The sequence below is a fragment of the Nelumbo nucifera genome, chromosome 5, assembly GCF_055504915.1.
Source record: "Nelumbo nucifera cultivar China Antique chromosome 5, China Antique-T2T, whole genome shotgun sequence".
In the NCBI taxonomy this organism is placed as follows: Eukaryota; Viridiplantae; Streptophyta; class Magnoliopsida; order Proteales; family Nelumbonaceae; genus Nelumbo; species Nelumbo nucifera.
The window spans coordinates 37,580,118-37,600,722 of record NC_142653.1 but is presented as its reverse complement, the minus strand read 5'-3'; the positions used below and the strand labels follow the sequence as shown (position 1 = coordinate 37,600,722).

At 36.1% G+C, this 20,605-nt stretch overlaps 1 protein-coding gene across 2 annotated transcripts; it reads right to left on the bottom strand.

Annotated features, from left to right (window-relative positions):
- Positions 1-5,025: 5,025 nt before the first annotated feature.
- On the bottom strand, positions 5,026-18,898 carry LOC104606715 (3'(2'),5'-bisphosphate nucleotidase 1-like). Of its 2 annotated transcripts, none has more exons than XM_010272056.3 (8): positions 18,515-18,898; positions 10,975-11,050; positions 9,661-9,734; positions 9,297-9,502; positions 7,456-7,669; positions 7,270-7,368; positions 7,029-7,182; positions 5,026-5,328 (listed from the first exon to the last, which is right to left on the bottom strand). In XM_010272056.3, the coding sequence occupies exons 1-8, from the start codon at positions 18,701-18,703 to the stop codon at positions 5,156-5,158; spliced, it is 1,185 nt and encodes a 394-aa protein (XP_010270358.1). In that variant the 5' UTR covers positions 18,704-18,898; the 3' UTR covers positions 5,026-5,155. The 2 variants fall into 2 exon arrangements, with proteins under 2 accessions (XP_010270358.1, XP_088743872.1); XM_088887746.1 differs by having other exon boundaries at positions 7,029-7,209; positions 18,515-18,827.
- Between the last annotated feature and the right edge of the window lie 1,707 nt (positions 18,899-20,605).

The window sequence follows — 20,605 nt, the reverse complement described above, 5'->3', positions numbered from 1 at the left end:
TTTTTTTTTCTCCTTAATAATCAAATTTTACAGTTCTTATTGAAAAAACCTTTCATCTCAATCAATAAAACAGAACACTAACTTCTCGGGGAGCTGTCTCAACTAAGGCATCTTTATTTATAACTGTAGTTCAAATAACTTTCATTGATGGTATACCCATTTGGGTTTTAATATATTGAAATACAGCACAGATATCTCTGAAAGCCACCAGATTTTCTCATGGGTCATCAAATTCAAAGATCAGAAACACGGCTTCCAATACAGGTGGATGATAAGATTTCAGAGAACAAAGAAATCAACTTTCTTATTCAGTTAGGTGGATCAAAGAATCAGGAATCATTACCATCATTATCTAAGCCTTATCCCAACTATATGGGATCAGCCACATAAATCCTGTTTTGTCATTCCATTCTGTTGAATGTCATATCCATTGTTAAATTATGAACCTTAAATCATTTCTCACTACTTTGACCCATGTCTTATCACAGAACCATTTTAGTCATATTAGTGTTTCAAGATGCAAGTTTATGGAACACATGGTACTCAATGTGGGCTTATGGCACTTAGCCAAAAAAGGCATCCTTTCCAAAAGGATCACAAACGTCAAGGTGGGCTGACCAAGTGCTAAACTTCTAATTAACTTCACCCATTTTGACAGCATTTTTAATGAAGATCAAACACCAATTCATGAATCATGATTGAGGAACAGTTCAAAGTTTGAACTGCGGGAATAAAATTAATAAAACCTAAACGCTGCTCAGAGAAGAATAGGTGCCAATTGGCCAGATGACAGCCACAATTTGTCTCTGCAATCTGATAGAGCTTGGACCTTTAATGAATCTAGCAGACCCACTTGCACCATCTGCACATATTCTTATTTTATATTTGTCGCCTTTACTTTCATATATAAAGTCTTTTCCAATTTGGTTGATATTTGATTGTTCGTTTAGAGAAAACAATTGAATAAATAATATTATTATTGAGTCATATTAATGAAAGAAAAAGGATTGTAGAAGAGAATTTCAAAATGAGGAGGATGTCTATTACAAAGAAAAAAAAAAGTGTAAATCTAGTCCTCTAAACCCGCCTCCCACCTTCTCTATGCAAATGCAAAGACCACTTGGCTTGGATAAGGTTAGGTGGGCAGCCGGTTGCGCGGTACATTTGTTCCTTGCTCAATATTGGGTAGTGTTAAGGGAGTACCATACTCTTTTGTCCAATCCAGTTGCGTATCTTCTGCATCCTTGCCCAGAGAAATTGAAGCCAATGGTGATGGAGACTATAATTGATAACGTAGACCCATAGGAGAAGCTTATCTTCTTTATTTCATACTCAGCAACACCTAGACTAGGGATATATATTATAGGGTAAATTGCTGAAATTTTCCCTGAAGTTTCTGACTATTACAGAAACCTTTCATGAAGTTTGATAATTGCAATCACCTCCCCCAAACTTTCTTACATAGTTACAAGTAGACTTCCTCTGATAGAATTTCTAGAAAAAGGCATAAAAATGTCCAAAATACCCATGCAATTTCTTTTAATAAAAATGTTTATTTTCCAAATATTCTCTTTCATATGAATCGCTTTTATAAAATTGATTTATTGTCCAAATTTTTCCTTTATATTAATCACTCAAAGGTAAAGCTGCAACTTTAAATTCTCTTTGTTTTTGTTGTTTATAAAGTTTGTATTGTTTTTCTTTTCATGGAAAATAGTTTCAATAGTAATTGCACGGGTATTTTGAACACTTTTATGCCATTTTTAAAAGATTTTACCAGAGGGGGTCTACTTGCAACTCTATTAGAAAATTTAAGGGAGGTGTATCAGGTGATTGCAATTACTAAACTTCAGGGGAAATTTCAGTAATGGTCAGAAACTTCAAGGGAGGTTTCATCAATTTACCCTATATTATATTACATCTAGCAAGGTTCCCCGCTTCCCCTCAAAGTTGTTGATATTGCAGGCAGAAACAGGCAATCAGACAGCCATAACTTTGGGCTATAGCCAAATTGTCATGATACATGCTGCTACTGCAATAGCATCAGGAATTCAGGATCCCATAATCAGAGAGGTATTACCCAGATACTGCGATCAAATATATCAATATGAACAGATGTTCATGAATTGGCGTTCAGTAGATCTTCACATCAAAGGGCTTGCTCAACCATTGAAAAGAATTGTTCGTTTATTGAGAATTCAGATGAAGCCGATCTCCTAGTCATACCCAGTTAATGATCTGATCCCTTTAAGGCCCTGTTTGGGGGTAAGTTTGGGAGGTGGGAGTTTATTGATGGAAAAGTTGACCAATGAAAATATGGAATCCACATAAACAAAACATTTTTCATAATAAGTTTTTGTCAACTTAACTAAGAAAATTTTACCCACCTCCTAAGTGGATAAGTTACCCATGGAGGGGAGAAAATGGCCAAACTGTATAAGAGTAAAATGCCAAACAAAAAAGTTGGGATCTTTCAAGGAATTCGCTTACCCAGTTAACATTTTTGGCAAAAGAACATGGGTAAATATACTTACCCGGTAACTTACTGGATAAACGCATTTGCCCAAATAAATAACTTATTGCCAAAAAACCAAGGCCTAAGTGTTTGAACTTGTAAGTTTTAACGTACCTGATAAAGGCATTCTTAGTGTGGTTATCAATGCTCTCAAAGTAATGCTGTCAACGGGTCAGGTCTGGGTCGGGACCAGCTAGAACCGGAACCAATCCAATAGAAAACATTGAGAACCCGGAGCTAAACCAGACCTGATAGGGACTGTAATTTTAGATAAATACATTTAATATATATTAAATATTATGTATTATTAGGGATGGCAATTTTCCCCATCCCCGGCAGGGACCCGACTTCCCCGACCCGATGGAGGTAGGGATGGGGATTGTTTTGCTAGGGCAGGGACAGGGATTAGTAGGAATCCCCGATCCGAGTCAGGGTCAAGGATGGGGATTGAGGTCCCCGCCCCGTCCCAATTATTTATATTATATATATATTATTTATATTATATATATATATCAAAACATATTTAAAAAATTATTTATAATTTACAATTTTTATTTATTTTAAGTAAATTTATTTTTCAAAAAAATATTGTTATCTAAAAAAAGTTTGGGGATTCGGGTCCCTGCGGGGAACCCATCCCCGTCAAGGATCGGGGATGGAGGACAAGTTTTATCCTCAGTGGGGATCGGGGACGGGGACAGAGAATATGATCCCCGCCCCATTGCCATTCCTATATATTATACATTATATATTATATGTATATAGCTTGGGTTGGGTTTGAATCGCTTCGGAACTGGGTGAAACCGATTTCGAACCAATAATAATCGAGACACTATATCAGGACCCAGAACTGACCCACCCAGTTCCAATTCTTAGAACCAGAACCAGACCAATCAGTTCAGGTCCATCGGGTAAGGGTGAGCATTGTTTGGTTAAAACCGAAAAACTGAACTGATAATTTCAATTTTGGTTAGTTTGGTTTCAGTTTTTGGATTAGGAAATTTAGTTATCTAAAAAAACTGAATTAACCAAACCAAGGTTCAAAGCATCGACACGTATCGGCCCATATCGGCCAATACGTATCATTCCAGGACCTCTCTGATACGCCCCTACAGTGGGTGTATCAGGGGTCTGAATGGTTCAGGGGGTGGAGGAAACCTAAACCAGCCCCCTTGAACCGGTTGTGAAAAAAATAATATATTATAATATATATAATAATAATATATTAATGTATATTAATATATTAAATAAATTTGGTTTTGACCAAAATGACCGAAAACCAAACAAAAAATTTTGGTTTCTGTTCGACTTTACATTTCAAATTTCGGTTTAAAAAAAATGATTTATTCAATTCGATTTTTAACCAAATAAATCGATTGTCCATCGGGCCAGACCCGACCCATTGACAGCCCTATCTCAAAGGATCTGAAGTTCCCCTGTTGTGTAAGCGCACGATACAAGAAGAATGCTATAATCAGCGCCGTGTTTTTCCCTTACAGTTTCATACTCTATTATTTTTAGAGAATCAAACAATGTTGCGAGTTGGAGAGAGAGATTTTGATCCAAGGTGCCTTTGTGTGATAAACAAGAGAATTTTCAAAATAGAGGCACCCCTCGAAGATCCCAGGCGTGAACCGCTTAGATACAGTGGACCTGCTGGTTGCCTACTAGCTGGATACATTGATGGAACCCCAGTAGAAAGAATAAGGGTCGGGGAGGTCTTGTGCACCCACAGCTAGGGGATGTCAATTGGACCAGATTTGGTCCAATCCAATCTGGTCTAATATGAACACGTTACAGATTGACCAGGTCCAATCCAATCAGAGAATACTTTGGAGTTTGGACCAATTTAGCTAATCAAATTCAATGTCTGGATTGTCCAATCTGTTCAATTGGCTCCCACCCAAACCTGATCCATTAACACCTATTTTCTATCTTCCATCAATGGACCAGATTTTGGTTGAATCCAATATAACACATCATCGATGGACCAGGTCCAATCCAATCCAATAAATACCATAATCTCTCTCTCTCTCTCTGGGCAACTATGTTCTTTGCGAATAATGTGCCCCCTCCTTTTGGCTTGTATTTTAATATAATCAGTTCATCTTCTCGTTATCTAATCAAGGAAAAGAAAAAAGCAGTAGAGCTCCAATAAATGAAACAAACTCAGTAGGGAGTTCTGATGAATGAGTCTTGCTGGCTAAAAAGCTAATCCAAACCTGGATAGGTAACAGCTCACAGGTCAAGTCTTTAGAATTTGATAAAAATGAAATGAACGATGAAAAGCACCCGACTAGCATTTTACCTGTCAACCGACCCATCTATTATTTTATTGCGTTGTTCTGATAGCCATTTTAGTAACGAAGCGCAGAGCGATGATTCATTTAATGGTTTTACCAAATCACAGAATAAAGGGCGTTTTATTAGAGAATATAATTATAGATGGCACATGTTACTGACACAAAATCTGTACGTGGGCTCAAAAAAGAGTACTTAGGAGAAGCATATTCAAATAACAGCTAATGAGGCTCCATTATTAAGTCCATTATTTTGCGAATTCACTATTAGAACTAGATGGGATGGGTATTATCCCAGCTTGAAACACCAAACAAAAAAAGGGAAGAAAAATCAGCAGTATCATACAGATGAAGCAGATTGAGCATCCTCATTCAAAGAAGCTCGAACTGCCTTCAGAAGCTGTGGCATCAACTTCTGATTGGTTACAACTATGCCCGTGTCAAGATCTAAGAATTTTCCCCTGGAGAAATCTAAAGGATTCCCTGCAGCATCTGTGACTACACCACCAGCTTCTGCAATCATCAACAAATGGGAGGTCATGAAAACCAATCAAGAGCCCTTTCTATTAATAAATAGGCTAAAAATTTAGGACAAGACCCAGTCCACCCGCTGAAAGATGCAGCCCAAAGAAGGCCCCTAGGGATTTCTACAAAGCTCAAATACAAACCAAGCCAGGGCCTTGAATCAATTTCAGGACAAGCTTAGCCTGTTAAAGACGAAACCTGCCCCACAAGAGGGTGGTATATCTGTCTTTTTCAACTTTGCAAACTGCATAGATTAATAGCATAAAAGTGGTTGTACATTTTATTTAATATAATCTAGTTTCATAAATAAGAATTTCAAGGAAATGAAAATTATCTTACAGCTCCTAAACAAAATTGTAAAACCATGTTAAACCCATCATAGATACAAGCATCACAAGTATATAATACCAGGTTAACCGTGGCTCACCACACTGAACAAGCAAAGGATGCATCCCAACCTAACCCTCAGCAAGCCTAAACTTGGTTAAGGGTATGCTACGCCCATGTGCAACATTAAAATCTGATCCAAGTTATGGTTGAATTTTTTTTTTTTTTGATAAGTAAATCATAATTTTATTAAAGCATCAATAAACATGAAACAGTACATGCAACCCATGGATAGGTGTGAGGTGCACCTTCAAAGACAAAAGCAAAGTTATGGTGGAAATTAGACACCAAGTATTGTAAACTCTTTCTTGATGGCAAAGGATTGGCATTATTATTAATTTGCATTTGGATTTTGGAGTTTGTACCATTTTTGGAGGAAATAGACCAAAGCTTGCAAAGAATCTGATGATTGTAATTTTGAGAATCTTCAAATAAAATTGTAGCATTGGTCAAGAATTCTTACTTCTATAATGTTACTTCTGATGAGTAAAAGAAAGTAATTTGATCCCTCTTTATTTTAACGCATTCTAAAGGAAAAGTGTTTCTTTAAGAAACTTTATATTAAAAGCCCATCTTCTTGTAACTATAATGCATGGCAATCTCTATATGAGTAGAGGGACGCTGATTCCCAAATACATAAATTAGGAAGTGGTACCAAAAGCAACCATTTGCTCTCTAACATCTGTTTTGACAGAGATTATAAATTTAGAATAGTTCCTATTCTAAAGTTGGAAGTTTCTTAATTCAAATGAATTAAGGTTGGCAGGTTAAGCTCTGTAAAAGTGAAAAAAAAAAACTTTTTGCTCGTTATAAACTTCATCTGAACATCTCTCCCATAGAATAGGAACCATCCATCCAAGGATTAAAATATCGATACCTGGGCATATCGTATTGGTATTGATGTATCCAGATACACTTTGATACACCGATACACAAATATTTTAAAAACTTTAAAAGGTCACAGACCTCTTCTGAGACCCTCTCATTATTATAAATAAAAATAAAAAATGGAAGAGTATCAGCCATATTGATACGCATTGATACCCAACATGGGCATCGATGCATATTGATATTCTAATCCAATCCTTGCTTCCATCAGTGCCTGTAACAAGGTAATGGCTGGGATCACAACCTCAAATATCATCCATTGACCAAGTTATGTTTCCCACCCATGTTCCTCGCATTTTAACCTTCTAATTTCTAAAGCATGCAAAATTTGTCTGACTGATCTTGGGCATGTAGATTATATGATCAACAAGGTCAAGAAGAATAAAGAGAGGAAAGGTGAGTACAATCCATACCTGTGACCACAATGGATCCAGCTGCATGGTCCCATATCTTTTCACGGTATCCTTTATGAGGGAAACGCAAGTATATAGCCCCGTCTCCTCTAGACAGTGCCCCATACTTTACTTGGCTATCTATTCTAACCGGTGGTGCATGGACTCCAAGTTTCTGTTTGACAAGTAAGAGAAGATCGAGCTATATACATAATTACAATTTGAAATAAAGTGAAAAAAGAAAATGACATCTGCAATGTACCTTTGCTATAGAGCTAGATAAATCATGCATGGAATGTGCTGCTTCATATGATTCAAAGAATGATGCTTCAGCAGGATCTTCAATGTCACTGACATGCACCTGAAAGGAAAATCAGTAAGAACACGTAGTAATTACTAATAAACATTAATAAGAGGCCCCAGGATACAGCTGAGAGCATGCATTGACCTTCACTGGTGAAGAGCCACCATCGAGTGACTCCATATCAGTTCCAGCACCAACTTTTGCAGAGAAAAGACAACCAACTTGGTTTGGAGCAGAGGGTTGGGAATGGTTACTAATTGGTGTAAGAGAGAGATTTGGGCAAGCCAGGACGCCTAATACAACTTGTCCTTCATCTAGAAGTGCCAGCGCTATTGCATATTGATCTCCTCTTAGGAACCTGCAATTCAATTTCATGTGCATGATGCTACTTCCACAATGGATAAGCATGAATATACCAGATAAAGGACAATAGGGAATTAGCTGAGACAAAATGGAACAATATTTTGGAATATATGGGATCTGATAGGAAGAGCTTTAAACCATATCTATTGGACAGGTAATGTTCAAAGATAAAAATATTATAGTTTAAATAAGGGGTAAAATATTCTGGAGTACATAAGGTAAGTTGCAGGGGGTTTTATTTCAGTTTAGTTGGTAGGTTTTTGTTTCACTACTTAAACTCTGTTAGGTCAGACTAGGATGCAGGTATTAACAGAATATCACTTTAAGTAGCAGAAAGGTTTAAAATGACAATGTTGGTAATTGTCAAAAATATCATATGAAAATAATGTAAAAATTATAAACATGGTGGAAACATTGTGAAATATGTATATTCTATGAAATGATAAAAGCAGCATAGGCACACATTTTTAAATTATTACCTTGTTCTAAATCATTGAACAGTGCTAAGAAACTAAGGTTATAGACAAATTAGTATGTTATGAAGTTGTCCTGTACACCTTAAAACTGCATCATAGAATGAGTTCGAGAAAAATAAAAAGCTCATAGAAAAAGTAAAAGATTCTGATAGGTCAAACAAATAATTTATTACATAAACAGAAACTAATATGTAACTTCATGTTTGAAAAGAACATAGAGCTCACTCAAAGCGATAATCATGTCCATTAGGCAGGTAATAATATTGCTACTCCACATATCTACAACATTGTCACCAACTTATGTTATAATACCATCTCAAGTACACCACATAACACCAGTAGTGTTCACTATAGAATATGTCAATTCTAGTAAAATTTTGTGTTGGTACCCTTGGAAATGGAAATATTAGAAAATTTATGGACATTTTAAACCATGGGTAGAAGTTGCTAGCCTAAATTCCTAAGAGGGATACTTGGCAGATGTTATATTATACACCATTCTATTCCATAAATTAAATATAATTTCCTGTTATCAATCAAATATAAGAAAAAGGAAGCAAACAAGATAACAGAAGTTTTATATTTTTACTACCCTATAGAGGTTTTCTTTATAAGGATATTTATTTTTCACTTTTCCTTGACTGATATATAAGGAACTATAGTTTCAGTGTAAATGTGGATAGAACCAAATATATCAAGAAGCAAAGAGGAAATTTATGGAAGAAGGATGCAGCTAAATTTTTTTTTTTTTTTGAAAGATGGAAATAGAAACTATATTCAAAACTAAAGGAGAGGATCCCTCTGCATGACACCAAGTGGCAATAGCTAAAAATAATTGAAAGAATCAATGAAGAAATGAGGAAAAGGAACTAATGATAATACATAGATGCACATGCTAATAGTTCATGACATATATATATATAAAGAGAGAGAGAGAGAGACATTTGCAGGTGCAACCAAGATAATAGTTCATGACATTAATAAACTACTAGGATCCATGTAACTTAGACAACAACAATACAATATACCTGACAAAATCCATATCCCAGCGATATAATAAAAGACTTCAGGTCATTATTACAATAAGCATCTATTTCTTAAATTGTAACAATTACTGATTGCAGAATATCCAGCAGGCAAGCTTACCCTTTAGTACCATCTATTGGATCCAATACCCAATGTCGGCCACGGGGACCTCCTTCAGATTTGCCACTATCAATGGCAGCAAGCACATCTTCTACAGATAAAGCGGAAACAGTGTATGTTCCATCACTAGAAATAGTATCATTTACAAGTTTTGTTATGCGCTGCAATGTCTCTTTCGCATCATCCTTGCGGAGGTCTCCTGAATCCTGGAGAAATTGTCAAGAAAATGAAATTACCATATAAATAAAGAAAAATAAGGCTGAAGAAAAGGGGAGGAGGGGGAGTAGCCACTATATTGTTCCATCAACTATCATTCCAATCAGTGGAAGGTCATTTTTATCCACACACCAATATGAGGATTTACCTCCTCAGCGACTAGCAAGAAGGACCCAGAAGGTAGCTCCCTCTCCAGCACAAAGCTGACCAGTGCCTGTGATCCTAAGAAGCCAAGACAAAAGATTAAAACACAAACTCAACTTATTTCCAATCTCATTTGCCAAAACCACCAGGAAAGGATTCCACCCCAAAAACTAAATTAAAAAATAGGAAGTCTGCAATCAAAATCATAAAAAGTTTACAAATACGAGCTACAGTTGGAAGAACAAAGAAAGGTGTAAATTCTCCAGGTTTGTCATAGATCAGAATTCAGGAACTATATAATGAGGAACCCATAGTTCAAATAGTACATCAGATGGTCCAACAAGAATCATGTCACAATTCAGCCATATGATAGAGAATAAAAAAAAAAATCATTCATATAATCTTAAATAAATCCCTTAAAAACAAACTATGTATGACCACTTCCAATTTTAACAGCCAAAATACATGGTCAGCAACATTCTATATTTGGAGGGAAAACCACAATATCCATAAGTGTAATTTAGCTACCCAAATTTCTATAGAGTATGGATCCACTAACATCACTTCCTATCCATTAATTTGAGGACCAACATGTCTTCAACTCCTATGTGATATCAGAGAAATCAAATTCCTATACAGGATCATATTAAGTCCCCAAGGCTTACCACCATTACTAGGTTGTGTCATTCAAATTTATGAAATGGGAGCTACAAACTACCATAACCTATCATGAGAGATGAGAAAAATCGAAGTGAAGGTGAAAAAAATGGAAACTATAAATTGAAGTACCTTAGCTACAGTGAAATTCATTTCCATTTTGCAGTCAGACTCAACATTTGGAATAGTACTCCATTATTCATAATTAGAAAGGATATAGTATAATTGCAGGAGTGCAGGTCTTGAAGAGGGTTGGCCATACAGGGAGGGAAATAGCCCATTTGCTTGGTCACCTGGGCTTTTGAATATATTAGTGCCTTTGGGCTATGGCATGGAATTATTCTTCTCCAAGTCAAGTGGCTGGTTATTATTTTCATATGCAAGGCCCTCATCTCTGGATGTCTTTTGCTTGCTGGCACTTTATGATTGGGAGTTGAGTCAGGATCCTTTCCAGTGTTTTTTGGTGTTTTGACTTTTTACATAGCTTAACACCTTTCATTTTGCTTCTTTTATAAGATTGCTTACCTTTACACATTAATAGATTTTCATACATTGTTACCAATCAAAAAGAAAAAGTTATCATTAATGGGAAAAATAAATAAAACATAGCACAATGTGCCATTTATAGTCAAGGAAAGACTAGGTGGTTATGAAAACAAACCATAATCTGCTACAGTAACAGGGCTTCGATCTGATTTTGATTGAACATCTGATTGCAAAAGTGCCCTTTGAACCTTCTGGAGAAAAGAAACAAACCATGATGAATGATTTAGGCCTTCAATATTTAAAACATCAATCACTACCAAACAAAACTTACAGATGGTATTATGGTGGGTTCATTGCATTTATAATCAGGTCACAGCCAGGTTTGGTTGCAAGAAATGCAAGACAAGTTATAGTTGGATTTTGGGTTTGGGTTGTAATACCCAAAAGGATTTAAGTTCAATATCTTTATGGAAAATAATTTTTTCTCTTATTTTTCATTTACTTCATCTGTTTGCTTAACTGGCTTCATCTCTTGACCATCCAACCTGATTCTCTATTCACTGGATGGGGTGTAACTACACCCATCATCATCCTTGGGAATTTCACTCTCTTCAATATGCATGATATAACAGAAAAGTGTCACATTCAATAGACAACATGTAGAGACTGAAAAAATAAAAACTAGAGAGAGAGAGAGAGATTGGAGCAAATGTTGTAGACAAGAAATTAAAACGATAAAAAGGATTGAATTTAAATTGAAGAAACAAAGATGTCAATAAGAAAGGATAGAAGCAAAATGAATAGAAAGAAAATTTTTTATTGGAAACGGTAACTTCATTAACACAATATTAAGATAAAAACTGTCAACCCCTAAAATAGGGTGTTGAGCCCCATGTAATCTTTATTACAACACTGCCCAGAACAAACTCTCCCTTACAGTCCCATGTTTGGATAAGGTATCAGCTAATCCATTGGCTGATCTTCTTGTCCACTTGAAGCAAGCAGCAATTTCCCTTATTATGTTGAGGATTTCCCTTATCGATTGCTATCTATCCAGGCTCCCAACCTACCTGATTGCAACCAATAAATTAACAATTTAGAATCTCCTTCTATCTCAACTTAGTGTAACCCCAACTGCTTGACATATCTTACAACTTGAAGCAAAGCCATCACTTCCACTCTCAACAAGTCTCCCACTCCTATTGGCCCTGAAAACATAGCAAAAATTCTACAATCTCCATCTTTACATACTCCCCCTATACTCAAAGGGCCCAGATTACCTCTAGCACTCCCATCAAAGTTCAATTTCATTCGTTGTGGTGTTGGTGGGGTTCACAATTCCTGTACAATAGGTTTTAGGGAAGTTATAGCTGCCACCTCTCCCTAGTTCCTATATAAGTGCTTAGTTGAGACATCTTTGAACAAGTCCAATGTTTTCTGCCAATGGATAATAATAATGGTTATTCTCTCCATGGTTTCCTCCTTGGATTTCTCCACTCCTTTGAAAATCCTATTATTCCTTTCTTCCCAGACTGACTAAAGAATAGTTGCTCTTGTGGCTCTCCACATAATTCTTCCACAGGCCTTCGATTGCCTAAAAAAACTTGGGTCAAATAGGCTCACCACGTCTAGGGAGGTGTCCACTTGCAATCATAGAGAGAAGAAAACCAGGACCAAATAAAGAATACAGAAGGACAAGAGATTAATAGGTGTGTGATCGTCTCACCAGAACCCAAGCAGAGGCTACAAACACAGGGTAAAAGGCAAAAATTTTGTTGATTTCTTTACAACAGAACCAGAGTATCAATTTTTTGGAGAACCACCTTTTTTATTGGAAATGGTAACTTTCATTGAATTAGTAAAGGAGTACAATGTCAATCACTCACAGCATGAGTCTTGACCCCACATTTTATCCCAAAATTTACAATACAACCCAAAAAAGATTTTCTCTTTTAGTTCCCTGTCTTGGCACACTGTTGAGTGACCTCCTTGTCCAAGTGAAGATTACTCCAGTTTCCCTTGCTAAACAATAAATCTCCCTCATTTGCTGTCTCAAAGTCCACGCTCCCAGACTTTTTGTCTGCAGTCATCCTATTAACAGCTCAGAATCTCCCTCCACTTCATAATTTTGGAAACCCCATTGCTTGGCCAGTCTCAAACCTTGGAGTAAAGCCATAATTCAGCTCTTAAAGAATCACCAATACCTATTGGGCCAGAGTACAGTGTTATTAGCCTTCCCTCCCCACCCCTAAATACTCCCCCCACTCCTGAGGGTCCTGGATTGCCCAAAGAACTTCCATCAAAGTTCAACTTTACCCTTTGGTGTGCTGCTGGTATCCATTGGGGCTGAACCACATCCTTAGCAGTAGAAAGGCTCACCACTGCCAACCAGCCTCTAAAAATGTCCTCCACTGAGTGATCTTTGAATAATTCAGTTGATTTCAGCCAATGTATGACTTTAGTGAGTATATTATCTATTACTTGTTCCTTGGACCTATCTTTCCCTTGGAAAGTTCTGTTACTTCTCTCCTCCCATATTGACCAAAGGATAGCAGCTCTCATAGCTCTCCACATCACCCTACCTCTTTTCTTAGGTAGTCTAAAGAAGCTTGGTTCAAATAGGCTTGCCACATCAGGAGGGGTCCACTTGCAGCCAAACAAAGAGGAAAAGCAATTCCAAACAAAAGAACCAAAAGGACAAAACAATAATAGATGTGTAATTGACTCACCACAGCCCAAACAAAGACAACATGAGGGGAAAGGCAGCAATTTGGTCTTCTATTTTGTAGTTTATCCAAAGTGTTGATTTTCTGGAGTACTACCTCCCAACCTAATCTTCAAGGGAAGAGAGTTACACCATACTTCCATTATGGGAAAAGAACCTGCAATGTTAGAAGACTGAAGGAGAGCAATGAAGAAAGAAGAACATGTAAAGTAGCCAAAGGAAGACACCGACCAAATTCTGTTGTCTGAACAAGAAAGATCCAATACTAAGATGAGAAGGGAAATGAGTTCATCTACTAAACCCATTTCAGACTCCCTTAACCCTCTCCGTAGTCCCAAGTCCCAAGAGTTTTTAGTACCAAGAACATTGGAAATTGTTGACTCTTTGTTTAGAGAAAAGGAATAAATAGATGGAAATCTATCTTTAAGAGAGGACTCCCCAAAACCGCACTTATTACCTACACAAGCATCACACCTAATATATGAAAGAAAGGAAGGCAACAAATCATGGATTGCTTTCCAGGGAGAATACCGAGTTGCCCTAGGGTCAAGACCAACATCCCACCCATTGTTTGCCATACCGTGAATACTCACAATCACCTTTTGCCATAGATTGTCTTGTTCTAGGGGGAATCTCCACAACCATTTTCCCAATAGTGCAACACTCCTTAGTTTAATATTCCCTATCCCTAAACCCCCACTACCCCTACTTCTAGACACTATCTCCCACTTCACTAGGTGACCTTTCTTTGTATCCCTTGGCACCCACAAGAAGACCCTCATTAATTTCTCTAATTGGTTGGCCACTTTGGTGGGGACCCTAAAGGTAGATAGACAGTAGACTGGCAAATTAGTCAAAGTTGACTTTATTAGTGTTATTCTTCCCCATAGAGAGATGTCATTTCTTTTCCACACTACCAGCCTTTTTGTGAATCTTTCCACTACTAGATACCAAAAGCTATCAGAATTTGGATTCCCCCCCAAAGGTAGTCCCAAGTACAATATTGGCCATTCCCCTGCCTCACACCCCAAAACCCTAGCAAGGTATTCTACTTCCTCTTTCTCTCTGTTTATTCCCATTGCACAGCTCTTGCCCCACTTTACCTTATGGTTAGAAACCCTTTCAAAGTGAGTTACTAGCCTTTGTAGTTGAATCAATTCTTCCCTTTCCCCTTCACAAAATATAACAATGTCATTTGCAAATTGTAAATGTGTCACCACCAACTCTTCCCCTCCAATTCTCCAGCCTTTTATCCAATTTGTAACATCAGCCCTTGAGATCAAAACACTCAGTACATTTGCAACTAAACTAAAGAGGAAAGGGGAGAGAGGATCTCCTTGACGAAGGCCCCTCCTAGCTGCAAAAAGTTTCTAGCGACTCCATTGACTAGTATGGAATAATGGCAGGAGGAAATACAACCCTTTATCCACTTACACCATTTAGCTCCAAAACCTCTCAACCTTAAAACCTCTAGCAAAAAGTCCCAGTGCACCAAGTCATAAGCCTTTTCCAAATCCAGTTTGCAAACCAAGCCTTTTTCCTCTCTCCTCTTCTTAAAGTCTACACATTCATTAGCAATGAGAATCTGATCAATTATTTGTCTCCCAAAAACCAAGGTTCAAAGTATTGATACGATATGTGTATCGGTAGTATCGTATCAGTACATAGAAATGTGCGAAACACTTTTAGTTTTTTTTTTCAAATTTTGGTTTTTTGGGAATCTAAAAATAGGTTTTTCTATTAAAAAAAGTTGGGGTTCCGAAACACCTACCTGGAAACAGGTGTTTCGGAGTGTATCGTTTTCAAAAGATACGATACGATATGCCCGATACGGGGTGTACCATATTGACACTTTAAACCATGCCAAAAACAAAAGCCCCTTGGTTTGGAGAAATTAAAGAAGGAAGGACTCTTTTGATCCTCTCAGCCAAACCTTGGAGGTGATTTTATAGATGCTTCCCACAAGGCTTATGGGTCTGAAATCCTTTGGATGGATTGCATCTGCCTTATTGGGAATCTAGGCTATAAAAGTTGCATTTGTCCCTGAATTGAACTTGCCCCCTTCAAAAAATTCTTCAAAGAATTTTTTTTCCACATGCTCAACACCTACTATCCCCCACCAATCTTGATTTGTAAAGTCATCTTGGAGAACCACCTCCCAACAAAAAGTCCGAATTTTTTGAGGTATAGGGCTACACCAAACCTCCTTTGATGAAAAGCTCCTTGCAAGGTTAGCTGATTGAAAGAGGACATTAAAGAAAGAGGAACAAGTGAAAACACCAGTGGGAAGGTTTCTAAATTCCACCATCCAAGCAAGATTGATCCAGATAGGTCGACCCTAAAAGAGTAACAAGTTCATCCACCATCTCCATTTCCGACTCCCTTAGCATTCTCCTCAATCCCAAGTCCCACAAATTATCAATAAAAAACTAAAGAGATCACTTTTCTTTTATTTTCTAAGAGTGAATAAATAGTAGGTAACCTATCACTAAAGGGAATCTCCCCAACCCAAACATCTTCCCAAAACAACACTTCGTTTTTTGCATAGGCATCAAATTTGAAATAAGGATGAAAGGCACAATATCATGAATAGATTTCCAGGGAGAACATTCATAGTTGTCAAGGCAACACCTAGGCGACAAGGCAACCTTGGAAGCTCGCCTCGCCTAATCACCAAGTAGTTTACTATAGCATTTTATAAAAAAAAAAAAAGAACTTTTATATTCTTAATTTTTTGAGGTTATAATTATAAAATAAACATTTTTAAACTAAAATATTCATTTTGTGTGCTTATATACTAATTTCTTTTTTATTATTTTCTTATTTGTTAGGGTTTAATCAACACAAACATGCTAAATGCTGCATTGAAGCCCCAGAGACTTCAAAACCTGAACCAATAAGTAAGGAAGAACATAAAATGTTGTTCAATCAACACATTTTCTTCTTTTTCTTTACTAATTTTGTGTGTTTATATACTAATTTCTTCTTCTTCTCCCACTTTTTTTCTTTTCTTCTTTTCCTATAACAGAAATAGGGATTCAGCCCCTATATTTTTTGAATTTTCTTTCCTTTCTTCTTTTTCTTCTCATGAACATGTTGGAATATGTTGATTTTCTATACTTTAACATGAAGTTTAAACTTTTCTTACGAAAATTATGGATACTTATTAAGGAAATATGATTATAGAACCTAGGAAACTACCCTAGGATACATGTTTTTACTGAAAAAAAAAAAAACATCACCTAGGCAACTAGGCAACAAGGCGCCCCTTGTCGCCTAACCTCACCTTGGCACCTTGAAAACTATGAGCATTTCCCCAACAATGTTGTGTATCTTAGTCTGACATTTCCTATTCCTAGGCCTCCATCATTTGTACATCTAAAAACCACCTCCAACTTCACTAAGTGATCCTTCCTAGTGTCTTGGGTTCCCAAAGGAAGTCTTTCATAATTTTTTCTAACAGGTTTGCCATTTTCATTGATATATATATATATATGATAAATTGCCACTTCCACTATAATTCTAAAGGTAGATATGAAATACACTAGTAAGTTGGTCAATGTTGACTTAATTAGAGTTATCCTACCTCCCAAGGAAATGTAATTTCTCCTCTAGTTCATAAGTCACTTTGTAAACCTCTCAACCACTGGATACCAAAAGCTATCTATATTTGGATTTCCTCCCAACGGTAGTCCCAAATATTGTAATGGCCATACCCCTACTTCACACACCAAAAGCCTAGCTAGAAGATCCACCTCTTCACTCCCTAAATTTACTCTTGCCATGCAGCTCTTGCCCCAATTTAATTTAAGGTTAGAGATCCTCCTAAATTTATTAGGTTCACAAGCTCTTTTGTTTTTCCCTCACAAAACAAAATGATATCATCTACAAACTATAGATGTGTCCTCCCTTCCAACTCCCCAACCTCTTAGCAAATAGTTAGCAGAATCATTTCACTCAAAACATCAGCTACCAAGGTAAAAAAGAAGGGGGCCGAAGGATCTCCTTGTCTAAGGCCCCTTTTAGCAAGAAAGAAATACCTAGTTATTCCATTCACCAAAATTGAGAAATAACATGAAGTAATGTGACCCTTCACCCATCTATACCATCTTACTCCAAAACCCCTACAGTTGAGAATTTCCATCAAAATATCTCAATCTATCATGTCATAAGCATTTTCTAAATCCAACTTACAGATAGCCCCTTTTTCTCCCCCCTTCTTCTAAACTCTATACATTCATTGGCAATGAGAATTTGATCAGTTATTTGTCTCACAAAAATAAAGGCCCCTTGATTTGGAGATATCATCGAAAAGAGAATATTTTTATTCTTATGGCCAACACCTTACATATGATTTTGTGCATGCTTCCCACCAAACTTATAGGCCTAAAATCCTTAGGCTGAACTGCATCCAGTCTCTTTGGTATCAAAGCAATGAAAGTTGTGTTTGCTTGTGTTAATTTTCCCCTCTCAAAGAGTTCACCAAAAAACCTTGAATAGAATGAAGTGTGGGAGAAGAAAGAAATGTTTACATGTTCCTTGGATTGGTAACTAAGGAGAGAATCAGACTAGGCACACAGGCGTTTCATCGTTCAAAATGTTTGCAAACTATTTACTGTGAAAAACCGATATAGGTTTCGTTAAAAGCTTCTTATCCGTGGGAGCTTTCTCTCCAACCTAATTTCACGAATCACACTTAGTCGCATCCAAAAAGAAAAATACGCATAAAGCCACACTCCTACCTCGCTCAGTCATCCCCATTAACGCGCATAAACAAGGAGAGAGAACAATAACTAAAGCCAAATTGATACGGAAAACTCATAAAATGGTTCTGGCTAAAACTCAAACAGACATTTTATGATATGGGCTTTACTTATATAACGATTTTAAGCCGTTTAAAAAACACGAAATACAGAACAAGAGTATCAATGCAGAACAGAACGGACGCTGATATCTATAACTTCTTCCAACAAAACTAGATGAGACTTACCTGGCAGAGCCGAGCGGCCAAAGAGGCCGCTTTCTTTGCAGCTGCGAGCTCCTTCTCATAAGCCATGGAAGCTACAGGAGCAGCTCTCAGAAGCAGAGAGAGAATAGGTTTCCTGAATTCTGATTTCAAGGGAAAAGGTGTTCTCAGTGTGTTTATAGACCCTGAAAGGCTAAGCAGTGATGCTGCCATAGGCGTGTTAGTTACAGCGTCCTCGAGTTTAGTACTATACTACTATAATGGTGTAAGATTTTTATATCCAGTATCCAGAAGGAAAATATTAACCATCACCAAGAAGGGCCATCATGAAAGCTCCGAGTCACCTGAATGCCCATTGTTTACCGTCTGATCTTGGTGGAAAGGTGGAAAATTGAGTATCTGGTACATTCGAGCAAGGGTAAAGTATATGTGTATTGGATAAATTGGATATGATATAAAGGGTGTTTTTTACTTGTACGGAAAAAAGCAATTAATGAGGACGTTTATGACACATGGGCACTATATTAGGCACCACATTAGCAATTAGCAAAGTGCTAATAAACGCCTATTTGAATTTTTAAAATGAAATTTTAGGTGCACAAAAATCGATATTTGTTTTTGCAAGTATGGATACATATATATGCAATTAATGAGATGATGCATTTGCTAATGGGGTGTTTATCTGGCAGCATTTATTCAATAAACGTAATCGGAACCAAATATGTACATAGAAATACTTGGATATGCTAATGAAATGCATACAAATCACATAAATACATTAATAATATTGAACCAAAAGCTGAATTATCTATGAATAAGACATAAACACATAAAAAATGCATAGGTTATATGAAGAGAAATATTACAATAAATAATGTTGGGACTCTAAAACATTCAAACATCATAAAATAATTATCACTCTTTCAATTTTTATAATTATAATTTTCAATTTTTTTTAAATTTTGGAAATATTTATTAATTTAGTATTTTTTATTTAAATAATAAATATGTTTTCATTTTTAACATAATGCTTTTATTTTACATATAATTGCAAAATAAATCAAATAAACCATTTAAGGTAGATAAAATAAATTACTTTTAATTTTCAGTTTTATTAAATATTTTAAAGAAATTAAATCTTAAATTATTCATTTCAATTTTTATAATTATAATTTTCTGTTTTCCATTAATTTTGTTGGGTCAGTTTATTTATTTAGTATTTTTATATAATAACTCTATTGTTTCAATTAATAACTAGTATTTCAATTAATAGCTAGTATTAATAACTCTATTTAGTATTTTTATTTTTTCAAATAATCTATGTTTTCATTTTTAACATAAAATTATGTTCAAAATAAAATATATAATTCATCTAAAGTAGATGAAATATATTATTTTTATAATTTTAGTTTTTATTAAATTTTTGGAAAAAATAAATCATAAATTATTTATTTTAGTTTTCATAATACTCTTTTTTTTATTAAAGATGAAAAACAATCCAAAAGTAGTCAATATATAGTTTTGTCAAACTAGGCATATGTCTCCATATCATTGTGAATCGAACCATATCCATCGATATGGTGCGATATGGCCTAATACAAAGGCGTATCATATTGATACGCATGACTTATGGGATATGTATCCAATCATGGCATGTCCTACATCCATGACCATGGATACGGATACGATACATCCCATATTGGGAGTATCATACTGATACCTTAATCCTTGCATATGAGTTTTTGCAAAGTGACCAAATTAAAGTATTAGATTATCATGTTATCTTCGTTATTTATAATCTTTTAACAATAAAGGAAAATTCCATCTGACGATGATTTTGAGACCTTTCAATGTTTAGAGAATCGAACCGACCAAATCTTCATTATCAAATGAGAGATTCTACTGGGTGGTTTATGTTTGGTATAGCTTTTGTTTATTCACTAAACAATTTGTATTTTGATTTATTTGCAAAATCAAGAAAAATAATAATGAAATCATTTATTGACAATTAGGCGTCATTAGACACCACATCATCATAATAGTGAATAAATGCTTAATTGTTGGGGGGAAGTATCACGCTTCCCCCAACGACAAGCATGCACATAAATCAATGCT

What these genes read in the sequence shown, in the direction of transcription:
- LOC104606715 (XM_088887746.1), bottom strand. Translation starts at nt 18,703, where the DNA reads ATGGCAGCATCACTGCTTAGCCTTTCAGGGTCTATAAACACACTGAGA. An exon ending in TGGCCGCTCGGCTCTGCCAG is followed by an intron (nt 11,051 to 18,514) that starts GTAAGTCTCATC and finishes TCTTTTCTCCAG; the next exon opens with AAGGTTCAAAGGGCACTTTT. An exon ending in TGTTACTGTAGCAGATTATG is followed by an intron (nt 9,735 to 10,974) that starts GTTTGTTTTCAT and finishes TTGGCTTCTTAG; the next exon opens with GATCACAGGCACTGGTCAGC.